This window comes from Lontra canadensis, unplaced genomic scaffold (genome assembly GCF_010015895.1).
Source record: "Lontra canadensis isolate GAN:19392208 unplaced genomic scaffold, GSC_riverotter_1.0 scaffold5, whole genome shotgun sequence".
Taxonomy (NCBI): domain Eukaryota; kingdom Metazoa; phylum Chordata; class Mammalia; order Carnivora; family Mustelidae; genus Lontra; species Lontra canadensis.
This window is the reverse complement of record NW_022630999.1, coordinates 2,348,602-2,370,453: the sequence shown is the minus strand read 5'-3', so window position 1 is coordinate 2,370,453 and position 21,852 is coordinate 2,348,602. Positions and strand designations below refer to the sequence as shown.

Genomic DNA, 21,852 nt, shown 5'->3' with positions numbered 1-21,852 from the left:
TAAAAAGACAGAACTCAATGAATGTGAAGAATTAATACACTTATAATTTGAAGTGGATTTCTTTTATATTTGTTATAAATTATTAATTTCCCCCTTCATTGGTAGGTAAATAAAATCTATAAGGAAAAGTTTCTAACTTATTATTTCTTAATACTATTCACACCAACATATAACATATCCATATACCCAGGTTTGCTTGGGACAGCACTAGTTTATGACTCTACAATCCTAAAAGTGTCTGTCTTGGGCAAAATTTTTGATGACAGAGTTTCCCAATATATCAGCAGGTTCTTATGTATATTGTCTACATACATAGACATTTGAAGCTACAGTCAATGCAAATAGAAACCAATAAGTGAAAAAAAAAAAAAAAAGAAAATTCTACCTTTTTGTAGAGCCTTTAGAGCAGTGGTTTTTCCACTAAATGTTTTCCCCAGTAAGCACCCTTTAATAGCAAATGAAGGTAATTCTGGTACTGTTGATTTGACTTGAGGAGGATGAGATTTTTCAACTAATCTCTGAATCACATGACCCAATATGTTGTTGTTGGAGGGTGGCATATTATCAACCATTTCTTCTGGTAAGGCCCATTCTCCAATCATGTTCTGCAAAATAACAATAAAAAAACCCCAATATTCTTAAAAGTGGAATTTAGACATAAAAATTTTAATATTTAAAATAAATTCAAATTATAGCAAACAAAAGTAATATTTTAATTATGTTACATAAATAGAAATAACATAAATAATATGCAAAAAAAGCTTTGTATGGAAAAGTGAAAAAGAAAAAACTCAAAAATCCTCAACAGTTTATGAAAGCATATTGAGTTATTTGAGACATATTGTAACTCAGGTTGAGCATAAAGACACTTAAATTGAAGCTACTCTCAGTAAGCAGATAAAAGAGAATAGTCGTTTATCTGCCTTGTTATGTAAATACTAAACTTATTTTAAGATATTTTAATATAAGAAAGATAAAAAAGTATTCATGCCTGATATGATGCCCTCTAACTCTATTATGTTTGACTCCCAGTTTCTTCTGGTTTCTTGCTGAAATGATCAAATAATTACAGGTTTCCAAAAACTACAAATCATGCTCTTTGCAATAAAACTAGAAATCAATTTTAGAAAGAGATGAGAAATATAAATCCTTAAAAATTAAAAGCATTCTTGTAAAATAGTTCTTGGATTCAAGAAGAAATTAAAAATAAAAATGTGCAATGGAACACTAAAAAATAGATTTATTAAAAATATGGGATGGGATCTAACTGTACTCAGAGGAAAATTCATAGTCCCATAAAATGCCTGATCTAAAATAAGAAAATAAGGGAAACAAACTAAAAATTAAAATAGGAACAAATAATTTTAAATAAATAAATGAGGAAGGAACTCATAAAAATGGAAATGTTTAGAGAGCAAAGTTACTTTTTATTGATATATTTCTAGAACTTGTGTAGACTAATCATGATAAAGAAATTGCTACTAGTTCTGAACAAAAGTGAAGAATAGCAAGTATCCATTTTGTAACACACAATAAAAGAAACAAGAGATTTTAAGGATACTTAAATTTTTTTAAAAATTCTATTATATTTAAATTCAGCTAATTAACATATAGTGCATCATTAATTTCAGAGGTAGAGTTCAGTAATTCATCTGTTGCACATAACACCCAGTTTGTTTCCTATAGTTTAGAGTTTCTCATGGTTTGTCTCCTTCTCTGATTCATCTTTTTTTCCCCCCTCACTTCCCATATGATCCTGTTTTGTTTCTTAATTTCCATATATGAGTGAAACCATATAACAATTGTCATTCTCTGATTGACTTATTTCACTTATCATAATACCCTCTAGTTCCACCCATGTTGTTGCAAATGGCAAGATTTCAATTTTCTGATGGCTGAGTAATATCCCATTTTATATATATACCGTATCTTCTTTATCCATTTATCTATTGATGTACATCTGGGCTCTTTCCACAGTTTGGCTATTGTGGACATTGCTACTATAAACATTGGGGTGCATGTGCCCCTTCAGATCACTACATTTGTATCCTTTGGGTGAATACCAGTAGCACAATTGCTGGGAGCTCCATTTCTAACTTCTTGAGGACCCTCCATACTGTTTTCCAGAGTGGCTGTATCAGCTTACATTCCCACCAACAGTGTAAGAGGGTTCCCCTTTCCCTGCATCCTTGTCAACATTTTTTGTTTCCTGACTTGTTAATTTTAGCCATTCTGACTGGTGTGAAGTGGTATCTTATTGTATTATTTATTTATTTATTTATTTATTTAAATAATTTTTTAATTTATTTTCAGCATAACAGTATTCATTGTTTTTGTACCACACCCAGTGCTCCATGCAGTCCATGCCCTCCCTAATACCCACCACCTGGTTCCCCCAACCTCCCACCCCCCACCTCTTCAAACCCTTCAGATTGTTTCTCAGAGTCCATAGTCTCTCATTGTTCACCTCCCCTTCCAATTTCCCCCAACTCCCTTCTCCTAACTCCCCATGTCCTCATGCTATTTGTTATGCTCCACAAATAAATGAAACCATATGATATTGTGGTTTTGATTTGTATTTCTCTGATGCCAAGTGATGTGGAGCATTTCTTCATATGTTTGTTGGTCATTTCTATGTCTTCTTTGCAGAAATGTCTGCTCATGTCTTCTGCATATTTCTTGACTGGATTATTTGTTTTTTAGGTGTTGATTTTGATAAGTTCTTTATAGATTTTGGATACTAGCCCTTATTTGATATGTCATTTGCAAATATCTTCTCCCATTCTGTAGGTTGTCTTTTGGTTTTGTCAATTGTTTCCTTTGCTGTGCAAAAGCTTTTGATCTTGAGGAAGTCCCCATAGTTCATTTTTGCTTGTTTCCCTTGCCTTTGGAAACTTGTCTAATAAGAAGTTGCTGAGGCTGAGGTCAAAGAGGCTGCTGCCTGTGTTCTCCTCTAGGATTTTGATGGATTCCTGTCTCACATGTAGGTCTTTAATCCATTTTGAGTTTATTTTTGTGTATGGTGTAAGAAAATGGTCCAGTTTCATTCTTCTGCATGTGGCTGTCCAATTTTCCCAACACCATTTGTTGAAGAGACTGTCTTTTTTCCATCGGGTATTATTTCCAGCTTTGTTGAAGATTAGTCGACCATAGAGTAGAGGAGGAGATATTTTCAAATGATATATCAGTCATATACAGTATATATTTTGCACACACACACACACACACACACACACACACACTAGAATATTACTCAGCCAACAACAAAAAAATGAAATCTTGCCATTTGCAACCATATGGATGGAACTAGAGTACATTATGCTAAGTGAAATAAGTCAATCAGAGAAAGATAATTATCATATGGTTTCACTCATATGTGGAATATAAGAAATAGTGCAGAGGATCACAGGGGAAGGGAGGGAAAATTGAACGGGATGAAACCAGAGAGGGAGACAAACCATGAGAGATTCTCAACTATAGGAAACAAACTGAGGGTTGTGAGAGGGGAGGTGGGTGGAATTACTGGGTGACAGGCATGAAGGAGGGCATGTGATATGATGAGCACTGGGTGTTATATGCAACTGATGAATTACTGAACTCTACATCTGAAATTAATGATGTACTATGTGTTGGCGAATGGAATTTAACTTAAAAAAAGATACAATAATGAAAAAAATGAGTTTCAGAAAGAAATGTTTGTTCAATGCACAAAAATATAAATTTTATAAACAGAGCTAAGTATAGTAGGAATTCAGTACATAATAAGGTTTATATTTCACAGTAACAGAGAAGTAGATTATTTCATAACTGGCACTGGAATAACTTATGGCCACATGTTTAAAAAAATAAGTTTTATTTTAAAAAAATTAAAAAAAGTTGTATATCCTTATATTTTTTATGAAAATAGATTCTGGAACCAATAAATCATGAAGGCACCAAAATCTGGATTAACATTTATATGTTCCAGGATGGTATTTTTAAGCATGGAAACCAGAAAAAGGCTGATAAATTTGGTTATATGAAAATAAAATATTCTACACATTCCCCCCACATAAACATACCTACACACAATTTAAACATAGAACAAAAGGAATATGAACATATATACCTTTGACAAAGGGTAAAGAGTCTTAGTTTATAAAAAGCCGCAAGTAATCAGATAAAAAAGAAAAATATCCCAATAGAAAAAAAAGGCACAAAGAATATGAACAGTCAGTACCCAAAATAGAATAAAATGGTCAATGAATTTTTGAAGCAATGTTAAAATTCACAGAAATAAAGATACCCAAATAAAACAATGATGCATCATATTTTGTCTAACACAAAAAAATTAGTCATACTTCTCATTCAATACTGGTGGGAGAGTAATTCAACACATTGATTTATTGTATTTTCTAAAGTGTTCAAAGTTGCTATAACATCACTGTAATAATAATTTAAAAATTTAAAAAAATTAAAGACATAAAAACAGATAAGAATCAGGGTTTAGTTTAGATACAAATTACTGAAAACTTCGGTAAGATACTATTTTTTCTGAAGTCACTTAAACGATCTTAACAAATTATCTTTGATACATATATAAAATTTAGTAACATAAGTAGGTAACAATTTCATAAATGCCATCCACAATCTACAAAGAGTAGAAATTCTTACCATTTATGATATATTTTAAGATTATTTGAAATTATACTGAACTCTACATCTGAAACTAATAATGTACTAAATGTTGGCTAAGTGAACCTAAAAAAAAGGTTATTTGGAATTAGTACATACAACTTATTTATCTAACTATTCAAATTTCAAAACGCTCTAATGTGTTGTGTCAGTGGTCCAGAACATTATGAATTCAAGATATATCAGCTTATCAGCTTTTTTAAAAAATCGTGTTTAAGTCTCCTCCAATTCTTATTAAAGATGATCCAATTTTTTTAAAGGATTTTATTTATTTATTTGACATAGATTACAAGTAGACAGAGAGGCAGGCGGAGGTGGGGGGGGAAGCAGACTCCCTGCTGAGCAGAGAGCCCAACGTGGGGCTTGATCCCAGGACCCTGGGACCATGACCTGAGCTGAAGGCAGAAGCCTTAATCCACTGAGCCACCCAGGCACCCCAAAGTTGATCCATTTCATTAGCACTTTTTAAAAAAATTTTATCACTTGCCCCCAGTCAACTTGTCCCCAACCCCTTTAACTTTGTCTTCTTAGTCCAAATAACTGGGACAGAAAAACATGAGAAATATCCACTGGGGGAGAAAATGAGCTCCCTCAACAACATAGTGCTGTCATGAAAACCAAAGAGAGAACAAAAACAAAAGACAAAATTCACTATATTTCTTCACAAAACACAAGTCAATTTTTCAACTTCTGCTAATCTGAATTGCCTTATGTCATTATTTTTTTGGAGGAGGAGGAGGAAAGTAGTATCTTTGTTCTGACTACAAGTCAGGATATAAATCTTTACATTTGTATATTTACATTAATATATATTCTATGTGACATAGCATAAATATTCATATATGCCAGGTCATATATAAATGTATACATGTTTTATATATGCTCTGTCATATATTAATAAATACATGCCTATATTGTTGCATTTAAATTTTTATCAGTATTCTTTCAATATCTATCAATTGTCTGACAAAAAAATGTTCACTCAGAATATAAACTGACAGATTTGATAAGTGCTATAGAAGATTTGGTTTGGTGACAGAATTTCAGATATGACAACATTCTGAGGTAAAGAAATGCTTTTTGAAACAAATAAATAAAAACACCCCAAAGTATTCATAATAGGTTTTCCTTTAAAATTGGTGGAATTAATTACTAAATAAATATAACTGTATCTGATTATTACTTCTGGTCAAATTATCTTTTCTTTGTAAAATTTATTTTGTTTTAGTTTAATGTCTTTGGTTTTTCTAATAATTCTGTGCACAATAATTATGTGCATTGTTCAAAATTACCTAAATACTAAACTGCTTTCCATAATCACTGAATTAGAATATATTCCTTGCTTCCACTTTCATGGAATCACTTATACTTCTAAATTAGACAAGTGATAATTATTTTATGTAATGTGGCCAATCAGAAATGAATCAAATTAAAAAAACAAACCAGAGAAATTATTCTTAAAAAAAAAAAGTCTCTAACACCGCATCAAAACTTATGATGTACTATATGCTGGCCACCTGATCATAATTAAAAAAAAAAAGACACCAAAAAATAAAAATAATAAAAGGCTTTAAGTCCAAGTCCAGTTTTAACTGGAAAGTTTCCAATGTTCTAATGATTTTGTGCAGTATAGTCATTCAATCTCTTCTAAAGGAACCATTCTGGGACTGAAATCAAATGACCGGGGTTCCCATAATAGTTCTGCTACTTATTTGTTTTGTACTTTTGTCAATGTTTCCTCTTTGTGTAATAATAGTATCTATTTCACGGGGCTGCTGTAAAATTGAATGAAATCCTTGTGTGTGTAGCCTATGTGACTGTGCACTTTAAATGCTTAACTATGAAGTTCTCAGGCTGCTGTTGGAGGCACATAACTGTCACATAGGAGGGTTACCAACGGGAGAAACCACACTCAGCTTGTACCCCAATCCAAGAGGCATTCATCCTCACAAAGGGATCAGAATAAAGCCCTGTTCCATCACTGAATTAGTGGTAGAATGTGGCCAACACAATGGGATAGAATGTTGACCATGCAGAGAACATTTTCTTTGAATGCTTAGGTTAGGAACATTTTCTCTGAACACTTAGGCTAACCTGTGGAGATAAGGAGATCAAGGATTTGGTGGAACACATTTTGTAGAACCATCTTAAAAATACAGTTGATAAAATTTCTAAATGAAGACCAAGATAAAGGGTAAGTTAAAGTAATCATCTCAGGTTGGAATAAAAACATGGCAGGGAAAAAGAGGTCAGAAGAACTGACAAAAGGAAAATTCAGACCAGAATGAAGTTACTAGTTTAAATACAATGAGCTAAAGAGAGCCATTAGTGAAGAGGAACTAGATTTTTCTTTTTTTACCAGATCCCTATTTTACATGGTTGGTTATATCTAATTATGTTAATTATATAATAAAATTTTATTAGAGGAAATATCGTATAACAAAATGTACCATTCTTATTCCTTCAGGTACTGTTATAAATAGATATCTTATTATTAGTTTCAAGACTCTGATGCCTTGCGTGGACAGTACTAAGTAAGTATCACTTGGTTCAAACTATTGATTTAACGAGATACTTTTTCTGTGTAGATGTGCTCCCTGATACTAGCACTTGATTAGTGGAAATTGTCATATATATAATAATTATGAATATTTCTATAAGTAGTAATATTTTTATTGTCCCTGCATAAATACCATCAGTATGTATACTTGAGAAGATAAAAAACTCAAGATCCACCAACACCTAGGGGACCACCTCTCCCTGTGAATTCTTGTCTACCGACACACAGGGACCATGAATTTACAACAGTGTAAACAACCTCTGCCCTTGGTTGGAAGTCACTATATATTTACCAGCACTGTTTTCATCAATTGATTTACATTGACCTTTTTGGAAACTGAATTCTGAATTCCTGGGACCATAGGATCTACCTATTCTTGCTATCTTCATAAATTACATGGATCTTACCCACTGATTTACAGCCTGGATCCCCACTCACACTCACATGGTTCTCTATATCATATTTTAGGTACCTCATGATTACATAGACTTCTGATTCTGGTTTTCAATCTGTCATATCCTTTTTGTTTTCTATGCTTTGATGTGTCACTATCCTTCATCCCTCGTTATTAACCATGGCTAAAAGAAACGTGAGCATTTACACACAGCATCTGCTTGGGAACAGTGTGCTTGGATATAGGCTGATGTGCACACTTCAGGGAAAACCCTGAGATCAGTCATGTGTTCAGTTCAAGTGGTTTGATGATGATGCTGGTGGAGGTACACAGTTTTCTCAAATACATTTATTTCTGTGTACATGATTACCTTTGGACTCAAGCAGATGTACCTCTTTCTCATTTCTTGCCACTTCCAAAGATCCAAATTAGGAAGAGAGTTTCCTCATCTACTCTTTTAAAGAAGGGGCAGGAATGGTTCACTTTGATCAACTTGGATAACCAGAATCTGGGCCTTGGGAGATATTATTCAGTCCATAAAATCTGAGTGTCTCTATCTAACACAACATCCAACCAACAAACAAAACACTGGATTATGCCAGTGATGGTTAGTAGTGGCATCCTAATGTGGCTTTTGTAGAGTGGCAGTGCTAGTCTGAAAGCGCACATAGTCCAGAATTTGATCTCATAGATTGTTAGAACTTACCAACATCTGTACAGCCTAATGTGTCCCAGATATTCCCAGTTTGGTAGGCTCTACATTTCTTACAATTCAATTACAGATGCCTTCAAAACAAAAACAAAAACAAAAACAAAAACAAAACAAGACAAATGCCTTTTCTCCTTAGAAAGAGACAGAAGTTCTTAGGGAACACAACAGTTACAGTGTTTTTGACATCTGCCTGGGTGTTCCTGAAAAGCAATTTTTTAATCTATATAATAAAACCAACAATGAACAAATTGTCTTGGTACAGCATGGCCAAAGGACTTAAGATGGAAGCTTCTAATAAAGTGTCTTTGAGAAACACCACAGGTAGTAACTCCACAAAAGGGGGCTATGAACCTTTCAGAGTACAGCCAATGCACAACCAATACACTCCATCATACAGATCTTCAAGCTGCCTTAGTCTTGCATCTCCTATGGCTGGCTTTCTCTTGCACACCACTCTGCAAGAAGTGAGAAAGTGATGACAGTCTTTGATACCTGAAATACAATTTTGTTCATACCTTACAACTCGGCGGTAACTCACCCCTTCCAGTGTCCCCATAACCATCTGTGTTTATCCACACTTAACATCATGCTCTGGAATATTGGTTTTTGTTTTGTTTTGTTTTTTCTTATCTCCACTAAACTGTGAGCACCAGGAGGAAAGGATCTCTATTTTAATCAACTTCATATCTCTAGTACTTAGTGCGGGCACAAAGTAGACAGTCAATACTTATTGACTGAATTAATGAATCAATCAAGCAATCAGTAGCACGGGCTTATGTGAACTGAATAAATGAGTTAATACATGGATATTATATTTTAGTAATTTTGATTAAGTACAAAGATGACTTAGATACAACCCAATTCCAAATCCAGGAACAAGATCAGAAAACATCATCCTCACAGAAATTATTAAGAATCCACACACCATGTATGAAATGAGCTAATCCTGGAAGCATTTCTAGAATTCATGGCTGTGCAGGATGATTTTGAGGGAAACTCTCCATTAAATCCAGGTATTCTGGTTTTTTGTTTTGTTTTTGTTTTTATTTATTTTTTAATGGCAGCACACAGCATCCCAGTGAAAATGCAGTAAATTTAAATAACTTTTAACTTAGGGACTTTGTAAGAAGCAAGGCCAGAGATTTCTCAGTGTCCTGGTGTAGAAAAGAGCAGCCTGTGTGAACGGTAGGTAAGAGCCACTCTATGGCAAGCTGTTTGTGACCTCGTTAATTTCATATTTTTAACTGCCTATTTTTCTTGGGTTTGTTAAACTAGGTTGACCCAACCGTGTACCTCTGACTGGCAGATAATAAAAAAAATAAGCTGCAGGCATTCCAGCTCTCTTTGTGGCAATTGCCTAGGGCTTCCTTACTTTGTTTCCAGGACTTTAATGTGAGTGAGTCCTGTTCTGTTCCTGTTCTGCCTCACTTCCAGCCTGCCGCCTTTGTTTTCATTTTCTAGTCTGGTTCTCACCCAACCTGAGCTTTGATCATTGGAGTATTCAAAGGCCTTGGCTTGAGCCCACCCCCGCCTCTTCCTGTTTTCAGTGACTTCAGGTAAATTATCCTGACCATCTTGGTTCCAGCTCTAAGAACTTAATCCCGGGCACTAGCTCTCCTGGCTGACCTCTGGTCTGGATCTGTCCTGTCTCCTACCAGAGAGCATTTGATATTATGGAAGGACATTTACGACAGTGGCGACATGGAAAGTCATGTGGCCATATTCCAGGTACAGTGCTTGAGAAATCTGTCACTCAGAAAAAAGACATACTCCACAGACATAAATAGGGAAAAACTTGGTAGCTTTCAGAGGCTGTGTTGTCTCCCTTTCTTAAGCTTTCTATCTTCCAACCACCCCAAAATCCTGAGGGAATCTGAAGGAACTGCCGAAATCTGTAAATTAGATTTAAAAATTCCTGACAACCAGCCAGAATTCTCAGGAGAAACAGAAGGGGTAGCTGGCTGCCTTATCTGGTGGGGAGTTCAGTTGATATAACCTGGCCACCCGGTTTCTTGACCACTGCGTGGTGCTTGTTTGATAGCCAGGGTCCAATGGAAAGGATCGATACTGCCTTATACTGCCTTTGTTAAGGAGGAAGAGAAGACATAGCAGCTGGCTGATGTGTAACTGAATTCTGGCCTCTCGTCCAGGAGCTGTTATGGAATGGGCTCTGTGCAGGGGCCCAGATTAAAGGTCTCAGAACGAGTTGAAAAGATGAACTGGCCCCGATGAGTGAGCTTGGCAGCTTTTCTGAGTCATCTGACCTCCAGTCAGGTCTGAGTATTATCAGCTTCCTGACCATACCTTCTGGCCAAACAGTCTGGCCTTCAGGTTCCAGAGAAGCCAGGGAGGTGGGGATGTACACCTCACACTAACATTGGTCAGGGAGGTGCACTTCCAGAGAGAAGGTATGCCCCCACACCCCTCTGTGCTAGAGCACGCAGACTGGGCCACACCATTATCTACCACCAGGAAGTACAAATGTGGCTCATGATAATGAGGGAAAGGAAGAGGTTAACTCTACTTCCCCTGCCATGCTGAGCTGAAGACTGTTCTGGCCAGAAGCAGAACTAAGTCATCAATGCCTGTCTATCAATCAATCTCATGGTTAACCCCAATTCATCAGCCAATCTGAAGAACTGGTCTTAATCAAATTATGTCTTTTACTCAGAAGTCTGATCATTTCTGTCCCAGCAGTAGCCTTCCCCAGGCTGTCCTGATCTATTATTATGAAAACAGATGTGTTTATTTTATTTTTTTTTATTATGTTATGTTAGTCGCCCTACAGTACATCATTAGTTTTTGATGTAGTGTTCCATGAACAGATGTGCTTAATTCTAGCTTTGCACAAAAGAAGACCTAGGATAACAGAGTCCATCTACCTTGTACTTGTTTTTAGAGGGAAATTCAAGTTGGTCATGATCAATTACCTAGCATGTGGTGCTGAACACTGTCAAAGCTTATAGGCCCACACATGGGGGAGTCTGGTACCTCATTCTGCAATCCACTTACTCTAGCTGGTAACAGATCTGGAAATTCAGAATGCTCAGCACTTGCAAACAGTGGCAGTCTTCTTTTCCTAAAACTTTGAGCAACTGATTACTTATGCATTAGGCAGCGAGAATCATGGAGCTGATACTTTGTCTTGTAGGTTTGATTAGTAGGGGTAACTGACACTAAGTCATTCTGAGAGATCCTCTGTCCTAAAAACTTACATTTCAGTGCTGGTGAAATTCAGTGACAAATTGGATGTAAACAATAGGCAAGGGCTTCTACTTACTTAGTATTCTGATTTCAGACATATTCACAGTGACTCACAGAGAGGGATCAGTGAGAGAATAGCTTATTTACCCCAAAATGGCAGGTTCCTACTCCTGGCTCCATTCACTGCTCTGGAAAGCCACCAAGGCCCTTCCAAGGCATTAAACGTGACACACCAGGAATTACAGCAGCTGTGTGCCTAGCCCAATGTTTTTCAAAGCACAATTGCCTGGAGCTAGAACAAATTGAGACACTAAGTCTTGCATTTCTCCTGGCCCCAAATGCCCTCAGATATATACTGGACTTTATATCAGAGCCCTATCTATGCCAAGGCTGCCAAACAATTCTGGTGGTGGTAGCTGTCCTTATAAAAATAGTAAATTTCATTCCTTAGTCGCTCAAACCATGTTCTCTTCATTAGGGAGGTGGTAGTCTGCCTCAAGACAATATAATAATATAATAATCTGTAATTATCTATAATACAATAATCTATAATAATCTCTGTGCTCCTGTGGCTCAAGTAACTTTTCCAGAAGCTTTTACATCTGAATTCACCTATCTGCTGTCATTGCTTAGCCAGGGACACATTTGGCTGGAATTTCTCTAATATCACAAAGTGTGCAGACACTATGATTTGGTCTATCTAGCTTATCACTGAAAAATTCATGTAGAATTTTTCCACACAGAATACCCTCTCTCATAGCAATGGCTACTGCATTCTATTTCCATGACTTAACTGCTAAGGTTGATATCTTAAAGAGGTATGGACCACCCCCCCCCCGAAAAAAAAAGCTTAGAGGTGACTACACATTGTATAAAAGACTATGGTAAATCCAGTGTACCAAAGAATATGACTGAGACACCCTGGGCATTGGGTAGGAGGAATGCAATGGGAGGGTCTTCCAGGGGAGAAAGTTTCTAGTTTTCAGCCCAAGACATCTGCCCCATACCAAAATTCAGACTTTCTTGGATCCATTCAATTTTCCTGAGATTAACAACCCCATGTGTTCTGACATGACATGTGTAGCTGACAAGACACAGTTCTAGAGTTCAGATCTTTAAAACCTCTCCTAAAATATTAGGTGGCCAATCTGAGTAATTAATTGAAGATAAGCTGGACTAGATGCATAGAAGCTGGCTCCTCTAGTTGGCAAACTAGGTAGAGGATGAACCAGAAAATCAGTGTTAGAAAGCCCAGGAAGGCCTGAACCATCCTTTGTCTTGCCTGACCCCAGATGAGAGGATCCTAAAAGAGGACTGGCTTCTCCCTAATCTATGTCATCATGAGAAAATAAAAATGGGTGGTGGACAGTCACTCTACTTTTATTCATCTCAGCCATCCCAAACTCTTTTTCCTTTGCTATATCCTTCTCACCCCTCCTTCTATCTGGGTACCAATTTTGGCCTTGTAAACCATTTCTTTTTTATTATTTATTTATTTATTTGACAAAGAGAGAGATCACAAGTAGACAGAGAGGCAGGGAGAGAGAGAGGGGGAAGCAGGCTCCCTGCTGAGCAGAGAGCCCAATGCAGGGCTCAATCCCAGGACCCTGAGATCATGACCTGAGCCGAAGGCAGAGGCTTTAACCCACTGAGCCACCCAGGTGCCCTGTAAGCCATTTCTTAATTCTGGTCTAATGCCTTGGACTTGATACCTTAATTCAACTATTCCTACCATGGTTCTCTAATGAGGTTAGGTTGTCACTTATTCTAGTCATTTAAAGTGAAATACCCTTTCCATGACCTAAGGTCTCCTTCCATCCCCTCATCCCATGGACAGAAGTCCCAGACTTCTGTCAAACGTACTCCAGCGCTCTGAAACATTTGATCCACAGCAGTTAGAAGACAACCTTGTTTCTTGGCAACCACAGGCCAAGGGCAACTATGTCTCTCTTTGAAAACCAATACATTGATGTTCTGTTCTGTAAGTTATTATCACTATGGATGATTACATGAGTCACACTACTCTAGGGCATACTGGTGACTCCACCAAGACACAGCCACATAATGAAGCTTAGTCTGAAAAATACAACCAGGTAGCCCTAGTATTATGGGAGAAATTTAGGGGGTTGGAGGCAAAACTCTAAGCAAAAGGGAGAAGACACTGAAGCTATGAAATGTATGACATATAAACTAAACTAGAATGATAGTGAGAACATTCCTTTCAATATCAAACTTCTTTTCTAACTATTTGGATGTTGATCATGATTCTCACTACTTATCTTGGGAAGTGTTTATATTTTAACAGATACCTCTGAAGTCTTAATCCAAAAGAGTGATAATGTGGGGTATCAGGTACAATGGCAGGCAGAAGTTTCAAAGTAGAATGCCTAACAGAACATCTCAACTAAGAATATGAAAGCAACTGCTTACTCTACCTACTTAAAAGGCAGCTACATTCCTGCATGTCTGGAAACAAACATATCTTCATCATCAAAAGACAAGGTGTTAAGACTTCTTTCTCAGCAGGGGATAAAATGCAATAAAACAATTTCACGTGAAAATAAGTTTCCTATACTTGACTGGCAAATATGTACTTTGAGACATTTTATGTGTCCTGAGTAAACATGTGTCCTGAATAAACAAGTTGTCCCTCCAAAATTCATATGTTGAGGCCTTAACCACACCGTGATGGTATTTGGAGGCAGAGCTTTGGGGAGGTACTTAGGTTTAGAAAGGTTTATGAGGATGGGACCCCCATGATGGGATTAGGATCCTCTTAAGAAGAAGACAGACCAGAGTTCTCTCTCTCTCTGTCCATGTAAGGACACAGTGAGGTAGCCATCAGTAAGTCGGGAAGAGAGTCCTTATCAAGGAACTGAATCAGCTATTATCCTGAACTTGGACTTTCTGGAACTGTGAGAAATAAAATTTCCTGTTGTTTCAGCCACCCAGTCTACAGTATTTTCTTATGGCAGCCTGAGCTAATACAACACATATCTCTTAAATAAGTAAAAATAATGATCTATTCACACTCATCTACTAAAATTAATCAGTGTACTTGGATCAGTTACCCAGTGATGTCACTTGAGTGATACAGGCTTCAAGTTAATATTTTGTCCATAAGGGAACTGATTAATAATACACTGTGAAGACTGGGTCATTCACTGGGAAACCAGGGAACACCAGGAAACAAGGCAAGAGCTAAGCTGGAGAGTCTACAGTCAGAATTTGAGTCTAGAAAGCCACTGGATCAAAATAAAGCCTGGAGTTAAAGAGTAAGAACAAGATAGAATCTGGAGCTTAGGTTCAAACCAATCAGATGAGACTTATGTAGGAAAGAAACAATTTCATGGCCCATTTAGTTTCACATTCCTATTCTCCATGGAGGGGGAGGGGGAAAGACCTGGTAATAAGCCATTGTATAAACAAATTTGGGGATGGGTATGTATACATCTTCTGTAGTGACAGGAGTATTAGAGTTAAACCATAACATAAACAAATACATCTTTAAAGTCTAGTTAGTGGAAAATCATAAGACAAAAGCGCTGTTGATTAAAAATGTGCATCCAACAGCACATTAAAAAGATTATCCAGGGGCGCCTGGGTGGCTCAGTGGGTTAAGGCATCTGCCTTCAGCTCGGGTCATGATCCCAGGGTCCTGGGATTGAGCCCTACATCGGGCTCTCTGCTCAGCAGGGAGCCTGCTTCCCCCTCTCTCTCTGCCTGCCTCTCTGCCTACTTGTGATCTCTGTCTGTCAAATAAATAATAAATAAAATCTTTAAAAAAAATAAAAAATAAATAAAAAGATTATCCACCATGACCAGGTGGGATTCACCCTGGGTTGCAAGGATGGTTCAACATTTGCAAATCAATCAATGTGATAGAACAAATCAATAAGAGAAGAGAGAAGAACCACATGGTCCTCTCAATTGATGAAGAAAAAGCATTTGACAAAATCCAGCATCTGTTCCTGATTAAAATGCTTCAAAGTATAAGGATAGAGGGAACATTCCTGAACTTCATCAAATCTATCTATGAAAAACCCACAGCAAATATCATCCTCAATGGTAAAAAGCTCACAGCCTTCCCGTTGAGATCAGGAACACAAGGATGCCCACTCTCACCACTCTTGTTCAACATAGTGTTAGAAGTCCTAGCCACAGCAATCAGATAACAAAGAGAAATAAAAGGTATCCAAACTGGCAATGAAGAAGTCAAACTCTCTCTCTCTGCAGATGACATGATACTTTATATGGAAAACCCAAAAGACTCCACCCCCAAACTAGTAGAACTCATACAGCAATTCAGTAATGTGGCAGGATACAAAGTTAATGTACAGAAATCAGTTGCTTTCTTATACACTAACAATGAAAACACAAAGGGAAATTAGAGAATTGATTCCATTTACTATAGCATCAAGAACCATAAGATACCTGGGAATAAACCTAACCAAACAGGTAAAGGATCTGTACTTGAGGAACTACGGAACATTCATGAAAGAAATCGAAGAAGACACAAAAAGATGGAAGACAATTCCATGCTTTTGGATCAGAAGAATTAACATTGTTAAAATGTCTATACTGCCTAGAGCAATCTATACTTTTAATGCCATTCCGATAAAAATTCCACCGGTTTTTTTCAAAGAGATAGAGCAAATAATCCAGAAATTTGTATGGAACCAAAAGAGACCCCGAATTGCTAAGGAAATGTTGAAAAAGAAAAACAAAACTGGCGGCATCACGTTGCCTGATTTCAAGCTTTACTACAAAGCTGTGGTCACCAAGACAGCAAGGTACTGGCATAAAAACAGACACATAGACCAGTGGAACAGAGTAGAGAGCCCAGATATGGACCCTCAGCTCTATGGTCAAATAATCTTCAACAAAGCAAGAAAAAATATACAGTGGAATAAAGACAGTCTCTTCAATAAATGGTGCTGGGAAAATTGGACAGCTATATGTAGAGGAACGAAACTCGACCATTCTCTTACACCGTACACAAAGATAAACTTGAAATGGATAAAAGACCTCAACACGAGACAGGAATCCATCAGAATCCTAGAGGAGAACATAGACAGTAACCTCTTCGATATCAGCCACAGCAAATTCTTTCAAGATATGTCTCCAAAGGCAAAGGAAACAAAAGTGAAAATGAACTTTTGCGACTTCATCAAGATCAAAAGCTTCTGCACAGCAAAGGAAACAGTCAACAAAACAAAGAGGCAACACACGGAATGGGAGAAGATATTTGCAAATGACAGTACGGACAAAAGGCTGATATCCAGGATCTATAAAGAAATTCTCAAACTCAACACACACAAAATGGATAATCATGTCAAAAAATGGGCAGAAGACATGAACAGACACTTCTCCAAGGAAGACATACAAATGGCTGCCAGACACATGAAAAAATGGTCATCATCACTAGCCATCAGGGAGATTCAAATTAAAACCACATTGAGATACCACGTTATACCAGTTAGAATGACCAAAATTAGCAAGACAGGAAACAGCATATGTTGGAGAGGATGTGGAGAAAGGGGAACCCTCTTACACTTTTGGAGGGAATGCAAGTTGGTGCAGCCAATTTGGAGAACAGTGTGGAGATTCTTTAAGAAATTAAAAATGGAGATTTCCTATGACTCTGCAATTGTACTACTGGGTATTTACCCCAAAGATATAGATGAAGTAAAAAGAAGGGCCATCTGTATCCCAATGTTCAAGGCAGCAATGTCCACGGTCGCCAAACTGTGGAAAGAACCAAGATGCCCTTCAATGGATGCAATGGATAAGGAAGATGTGGTCCTTATACACTATGGAGTCTTAGGCCTCCATCAGAAAGGATAAATACCCAACTTTTGTATCAACATGGGTGGAACTGGAGGAGATTACGCTGAGTGAAATAAGTCAAGCAGAGAGAGTCAATTATCATATGATTTCACTTATTTGTGGAGCATAAGAAATAACACGAGGACATGGGGAGATGGAGAGAAGGGAGTTGAGGGAAATTAGAAGGGGAGATGAACCATGAGAGGCTATGGACTCTGAAAAACAATCTGAGGGTTTTGAAGGGGAGGGGGGTGGGAGGTTGGGGAGCCAGGTGGTAGGTATTATGGAGGGCACATGTTGCATGGAGCACTGGGTGTGGTGCATAAACAATGAATCCTGTTACATGGAAAAGAAATTAAATAAAAAAAATGTGCATTACAACACACACTATAGGGTAATCCAACAACCACAGCAACCTCAACTGATCATGAATTTAAACACCAGGTTTTCATTAAAAACAAAAATCACAGCAATTAAAAACCATGAACAGCTTGCAACAACATAGATGATCCTTCTTCCAAAATGGTAACAACTTGTTCTTGGGCATGCACAGCAGATCTCCATAAATTGCCAAGTGCTTTGTGCCAGAGACTTCGAAAAATCTGTGTCTTCAAGAAAGCATGGCCAAATTTTAGTTTACGAAGACCAAATTTTGGTAACTCCCACTCATTCAGTAGGTAACTGCTAATAAGCAGTTTCTATAAAAATCAAATACTGTGGGATTCTGGGTAATTTGCCAGTAAGAATCATAAAAAGGACTTGCATGTGGGAAAGTTTGGGATTTACTAGGAGGAGTCCACTGCACAGTCAAGAACCACTGGCTGCTGGGTGGGAGCTGTGCTGGAACAGCTTTGGCTCTTAAGTAGTTGGGCTCCTGGCTTAGCCTGCTGCCCATAGGCCACTGGGTTTTCAGGACTGCTCCCCACTCTTGGATGAGTAGTTCATGGATATGCTGTAACATGAGGCTGCTCCATGAGGCTTCCTTCTTGGACAGATAGATGATGTTCCTGGCCATACTGTTCTTGAATTAGACCTCTCTCATGTGTATCCAGCTTATAGAATGTGATGATTTAGGAAATGATGTTAAGCAATGAGGTTCAAATTTTAGTCTCTATAAATGATGTGTACATGAGTGAAAATTTGTTTTTATATCTATTTCTAGTTGTAATATTCAAAAATTTTAAGCATCCTAGCTTATGCTGACAGACCTTTAAAAGTGTGGGCCTGAAGCCCCGATGTATCCATTCTTTCAGGATGCTGGATCTGGGCGTATCAATAGATACAGTATGCTAAGTATGCTAAGAATGTAAACTCTTCAAAGACTAATTTCTAAGTTATGCATTTACTTGAAGGATTAAAAATCCTGAGTAAATTTAGCAATGATAAATATGGACAACGGTTTCCTTTAGTTAAGCTGCTTATTGTTGCCTCTCTTCCTCCTACGAAAGATTATTTATGCCAGATGATATAGTTTACAAGTTGAAGCATTTATTTTTTACCTGCAGGAACATGTGGAAAGTTTCTGAGGAGAAAAAAGCTCTAAGAACAGGGAGTGATAAGAGGCTAGTTTACAGTAATATCCTAACACCTATGCATCATCTATTTTCCATCATGTAGTCGAAAGGAACAGAACATATAAACATATATCAGAAATCCTAGGGTAATTTTCATGTCTAGGAAAACAGCAAAAACTATAAACAAAATAAAGTATATTGCTAGACGCTCACATACTCCTAACAAAAGTTTATAATTTCCTGCAAAAGAAACATACCAGCTGCTTCAGGATGTGGGTAAGACAAGCATGTTCCTGTGGTAATGATTTCCCAAACAAGAAAAAAATTAGAAAGGCAAATCTTTGCTAAGCTGCAGACTACCAGGTCTCCTGATTTATGAAAGCAATAAGAATAGAGGAGATAGAGCTGTTTAAGAAAAAACTTAGAAATAAATATTCTATAAATTAGCAAAATCTGTCAAATAAAATGACTTTTAACTTACAACAGGAAAAAATACCTTCACATATTTTAATATCAGAGAATTTATTATGTAAAGGGATATTTTAGGTTAACACACTAGATCTACTATATTCCACAACCATACTAAATAAATATGCATGTATATACTATAAAGTTCTAGCTAATTCTTAAATAAAAATTATTTTAATGATATAAATATAGATACATCCAATTACAATGATGTACATTTAATTTCTTATTAGCTCACATCATCATTTTATCATAAATGTGTCCCTGGCTAAGCAATGACAACAGATAGGTGAATTCAGATGTAGAAGCTTCTGGAAAAGTTACTTGAGCCACAAGAGCACAGATTGTATTATAGATTATTGTATTATAGATAATTATAGATTATTATATTATTATATAATAATAATTATCTTTTTAAATTTTTTAATTTAAGTAGGCTCCATGCCCAGCATGGAGCCCAGCATGGGACTCGATCCCACAATTTCAAGATCAAGACCAGAGCTGAGATAAGAAGTCAGATGTTTAACCAACTGAGCCACCTAGGCACCCCTATAAATCTATCTTTTTTTAAATATTAACAAATTAGTGCTATTTCACACTGTGCCCTATTCATTGTCATTCATTCATTTTATTCATGCATCCTTTCAACAAACATTTATTGTGTATTTGCTAAATATCAGCAAATGATTTGGTCAAATTATTCTTCCTTCTCTCTCTTTTTTTTTTTTTCATGTTGCACTTACTACCCTTCTAAAACTCATTCAGTGATATAATAGTGGGCCTCATTCTTCATTTCACTGATGCATATTTACCTAGAACTTCCATCTGATAGCTCTTAATTTAATATCTTTCTTCCTAAAGGTGCAATGAAATGCAATGGGGAGAGCAGGGTGATGAGGAAAGAAATTTATATATATTATTTGTATCCAACATGCAGTGCACTTGACTAAATATTTAACACATATTATCTTAAATAAGTTTTATAACAACAAAATAAAATAGGTATATTAATATACCCATTTCATAAATTGGGAAACTAAGTCTCTCCCAGGCTTCCCAAGGTCTCACCTTGGTGGGCCTGACCCATAGTCTTTTAAGCAGCTCTTTTAGTGCAAGTGACACCCATTACTTTTTCAAATCTGAATAAAGCTTTGTTTGAATCCATGGTACTCCTAAATCCAGAACTTCTCTTCTTTCATATGCCCCTAAAAACTATATACAATTTAAATAAATTACTAAAGAAATACCTTTATGCAAGGGTTTTTGTAGTGAAGGTATACAGCTCATACAAAGAAAATGCTGATAAATAAGTTAAAATATTTTAAAAATTCTATAATCTATCAGCCCTCACAATGTATTATGTTTTATTTTTTTTCAGACCACTCTCTGAGTATTACTAGGAGTAACAGATAACAGATTATGAATAGGCTAAGCATTTAAAAATTAATATATAAATACAAATTAAATCAAGGGAAAAGGCAAATATAAAATGGTCATTTTTATTAGTAAGGATGAAATGACACAACATCACAAAATTAATGTTAGAGAAAACCACACGTTATGTTGCATTCTCTCTCATTATGCCACGTTAGTAAGTACCTTATATTCTTCATAATCATTGTTATCGAGTAAGTCCCTCTTCTCCAGTTCTGTAAGTTGTTCTGCAGAGGGCTTAGCTGGTAGATGCTTAATAGAAGCTTGCTCATATATGGGCTTTCCATTAAAAAACAGTTCCTTCCAATCATGCATCAACTTATATGGAATCATACTATAGCAAAAAAGATTTGAAAGATAAGTAGAGAAGAATCAATGTTTAGTCCAATATATTTCTTAAACCTTGGCTTTTACATTATTAAATTCATTCCCTACTGTCTGCTGTTTGAGACTGGGGATTCCACTTACTATTACTGTATATTGCTAATGGCTAGAGAACGTCTCAAACTTAGTAGGTTTGAATGAATCCATGTTACCTCAAGCCACTGATTCTTCAAACTTTCATATTGACTGTGCACTAACAGAACAATATGCCTGAAAATAATGAGTGCTATCCTAAAACTTGGGTTTTTCTAAAACAATTCCCAGCCATGACATTAAATGGCTGTGCAATCTTAGGAAATCCTTTAAATGTTGTAATATCACTGTCTTCCTGTGCAAAATGAACAGACTGAGTATTTTCCAAAGCCCTTTTAGGATGACAGTTGGTTTCCATATTTGCAATAATTTCTAATAGAAAAGTCAAATGTATGGTGGTTATATTGTCATTGTATATTTGATGACCTTTAAAATTATTTTTCAGTAACTATTTCTATTTAAATCTGATGAAGGCTTAAGAGGTAATCAGGACAGCCTGATAGGAAGACAGTTTCAAGAAGAACAAAATGCAAAGGAAGGAAAGAGTCTGACATAATTCTGATGTATTTCTCTAGAAATAGACTAGAGCTTGAAATTACAACAAAACAAGTAGTATTCATTCATTTCATCCTGATACATGCCACAT

The 21,852-nt window shown here is 36.5% G+C and overlaps 1 protein-coding gene and 1 long non-coding RNA gene across 2 annotated transcripts in view; one reads left to right on the top strand and one right to left on the bottom strand.

Annotated features, from left to right (window-relative positions):
- SPEF2 (sperm flagellar 2) overlaps positions 1 to 21,852 on the bottom strand; it is a 169,129-nt gene that overhangs the window by 94,518 nt on the left and 52,759 nt on the right. Inside the window, exons 10-11 of the mRNA XM_032851311.1 lie at positions 20,955 to 21,123; positions 386 to 605 (exon numbers count right to left, since the gene is read on the bottom strand). Of these exons, the coding sequence (XP_032707202.1) occupies positions 386 to 605; positions 20,955 to 21,123 (389 nt within the window). The remainder of the gene's footprint in view (positions 1 to 385; positions 606 to 20,954; positions 21,124 to 21,852) is intronic.
- LOC116864093 lies at positions 6,711 to 14,002 on the top strand. Its single transcript, XR_004381941.1, has 3 exons — positions 6,711 to 6,868; positions 9,214 to 9,353; positions 13,850 to 14,002. It is a non-coding gene; the product is annotated as an uncharacterized LOC116864093 (long non-coding RNA).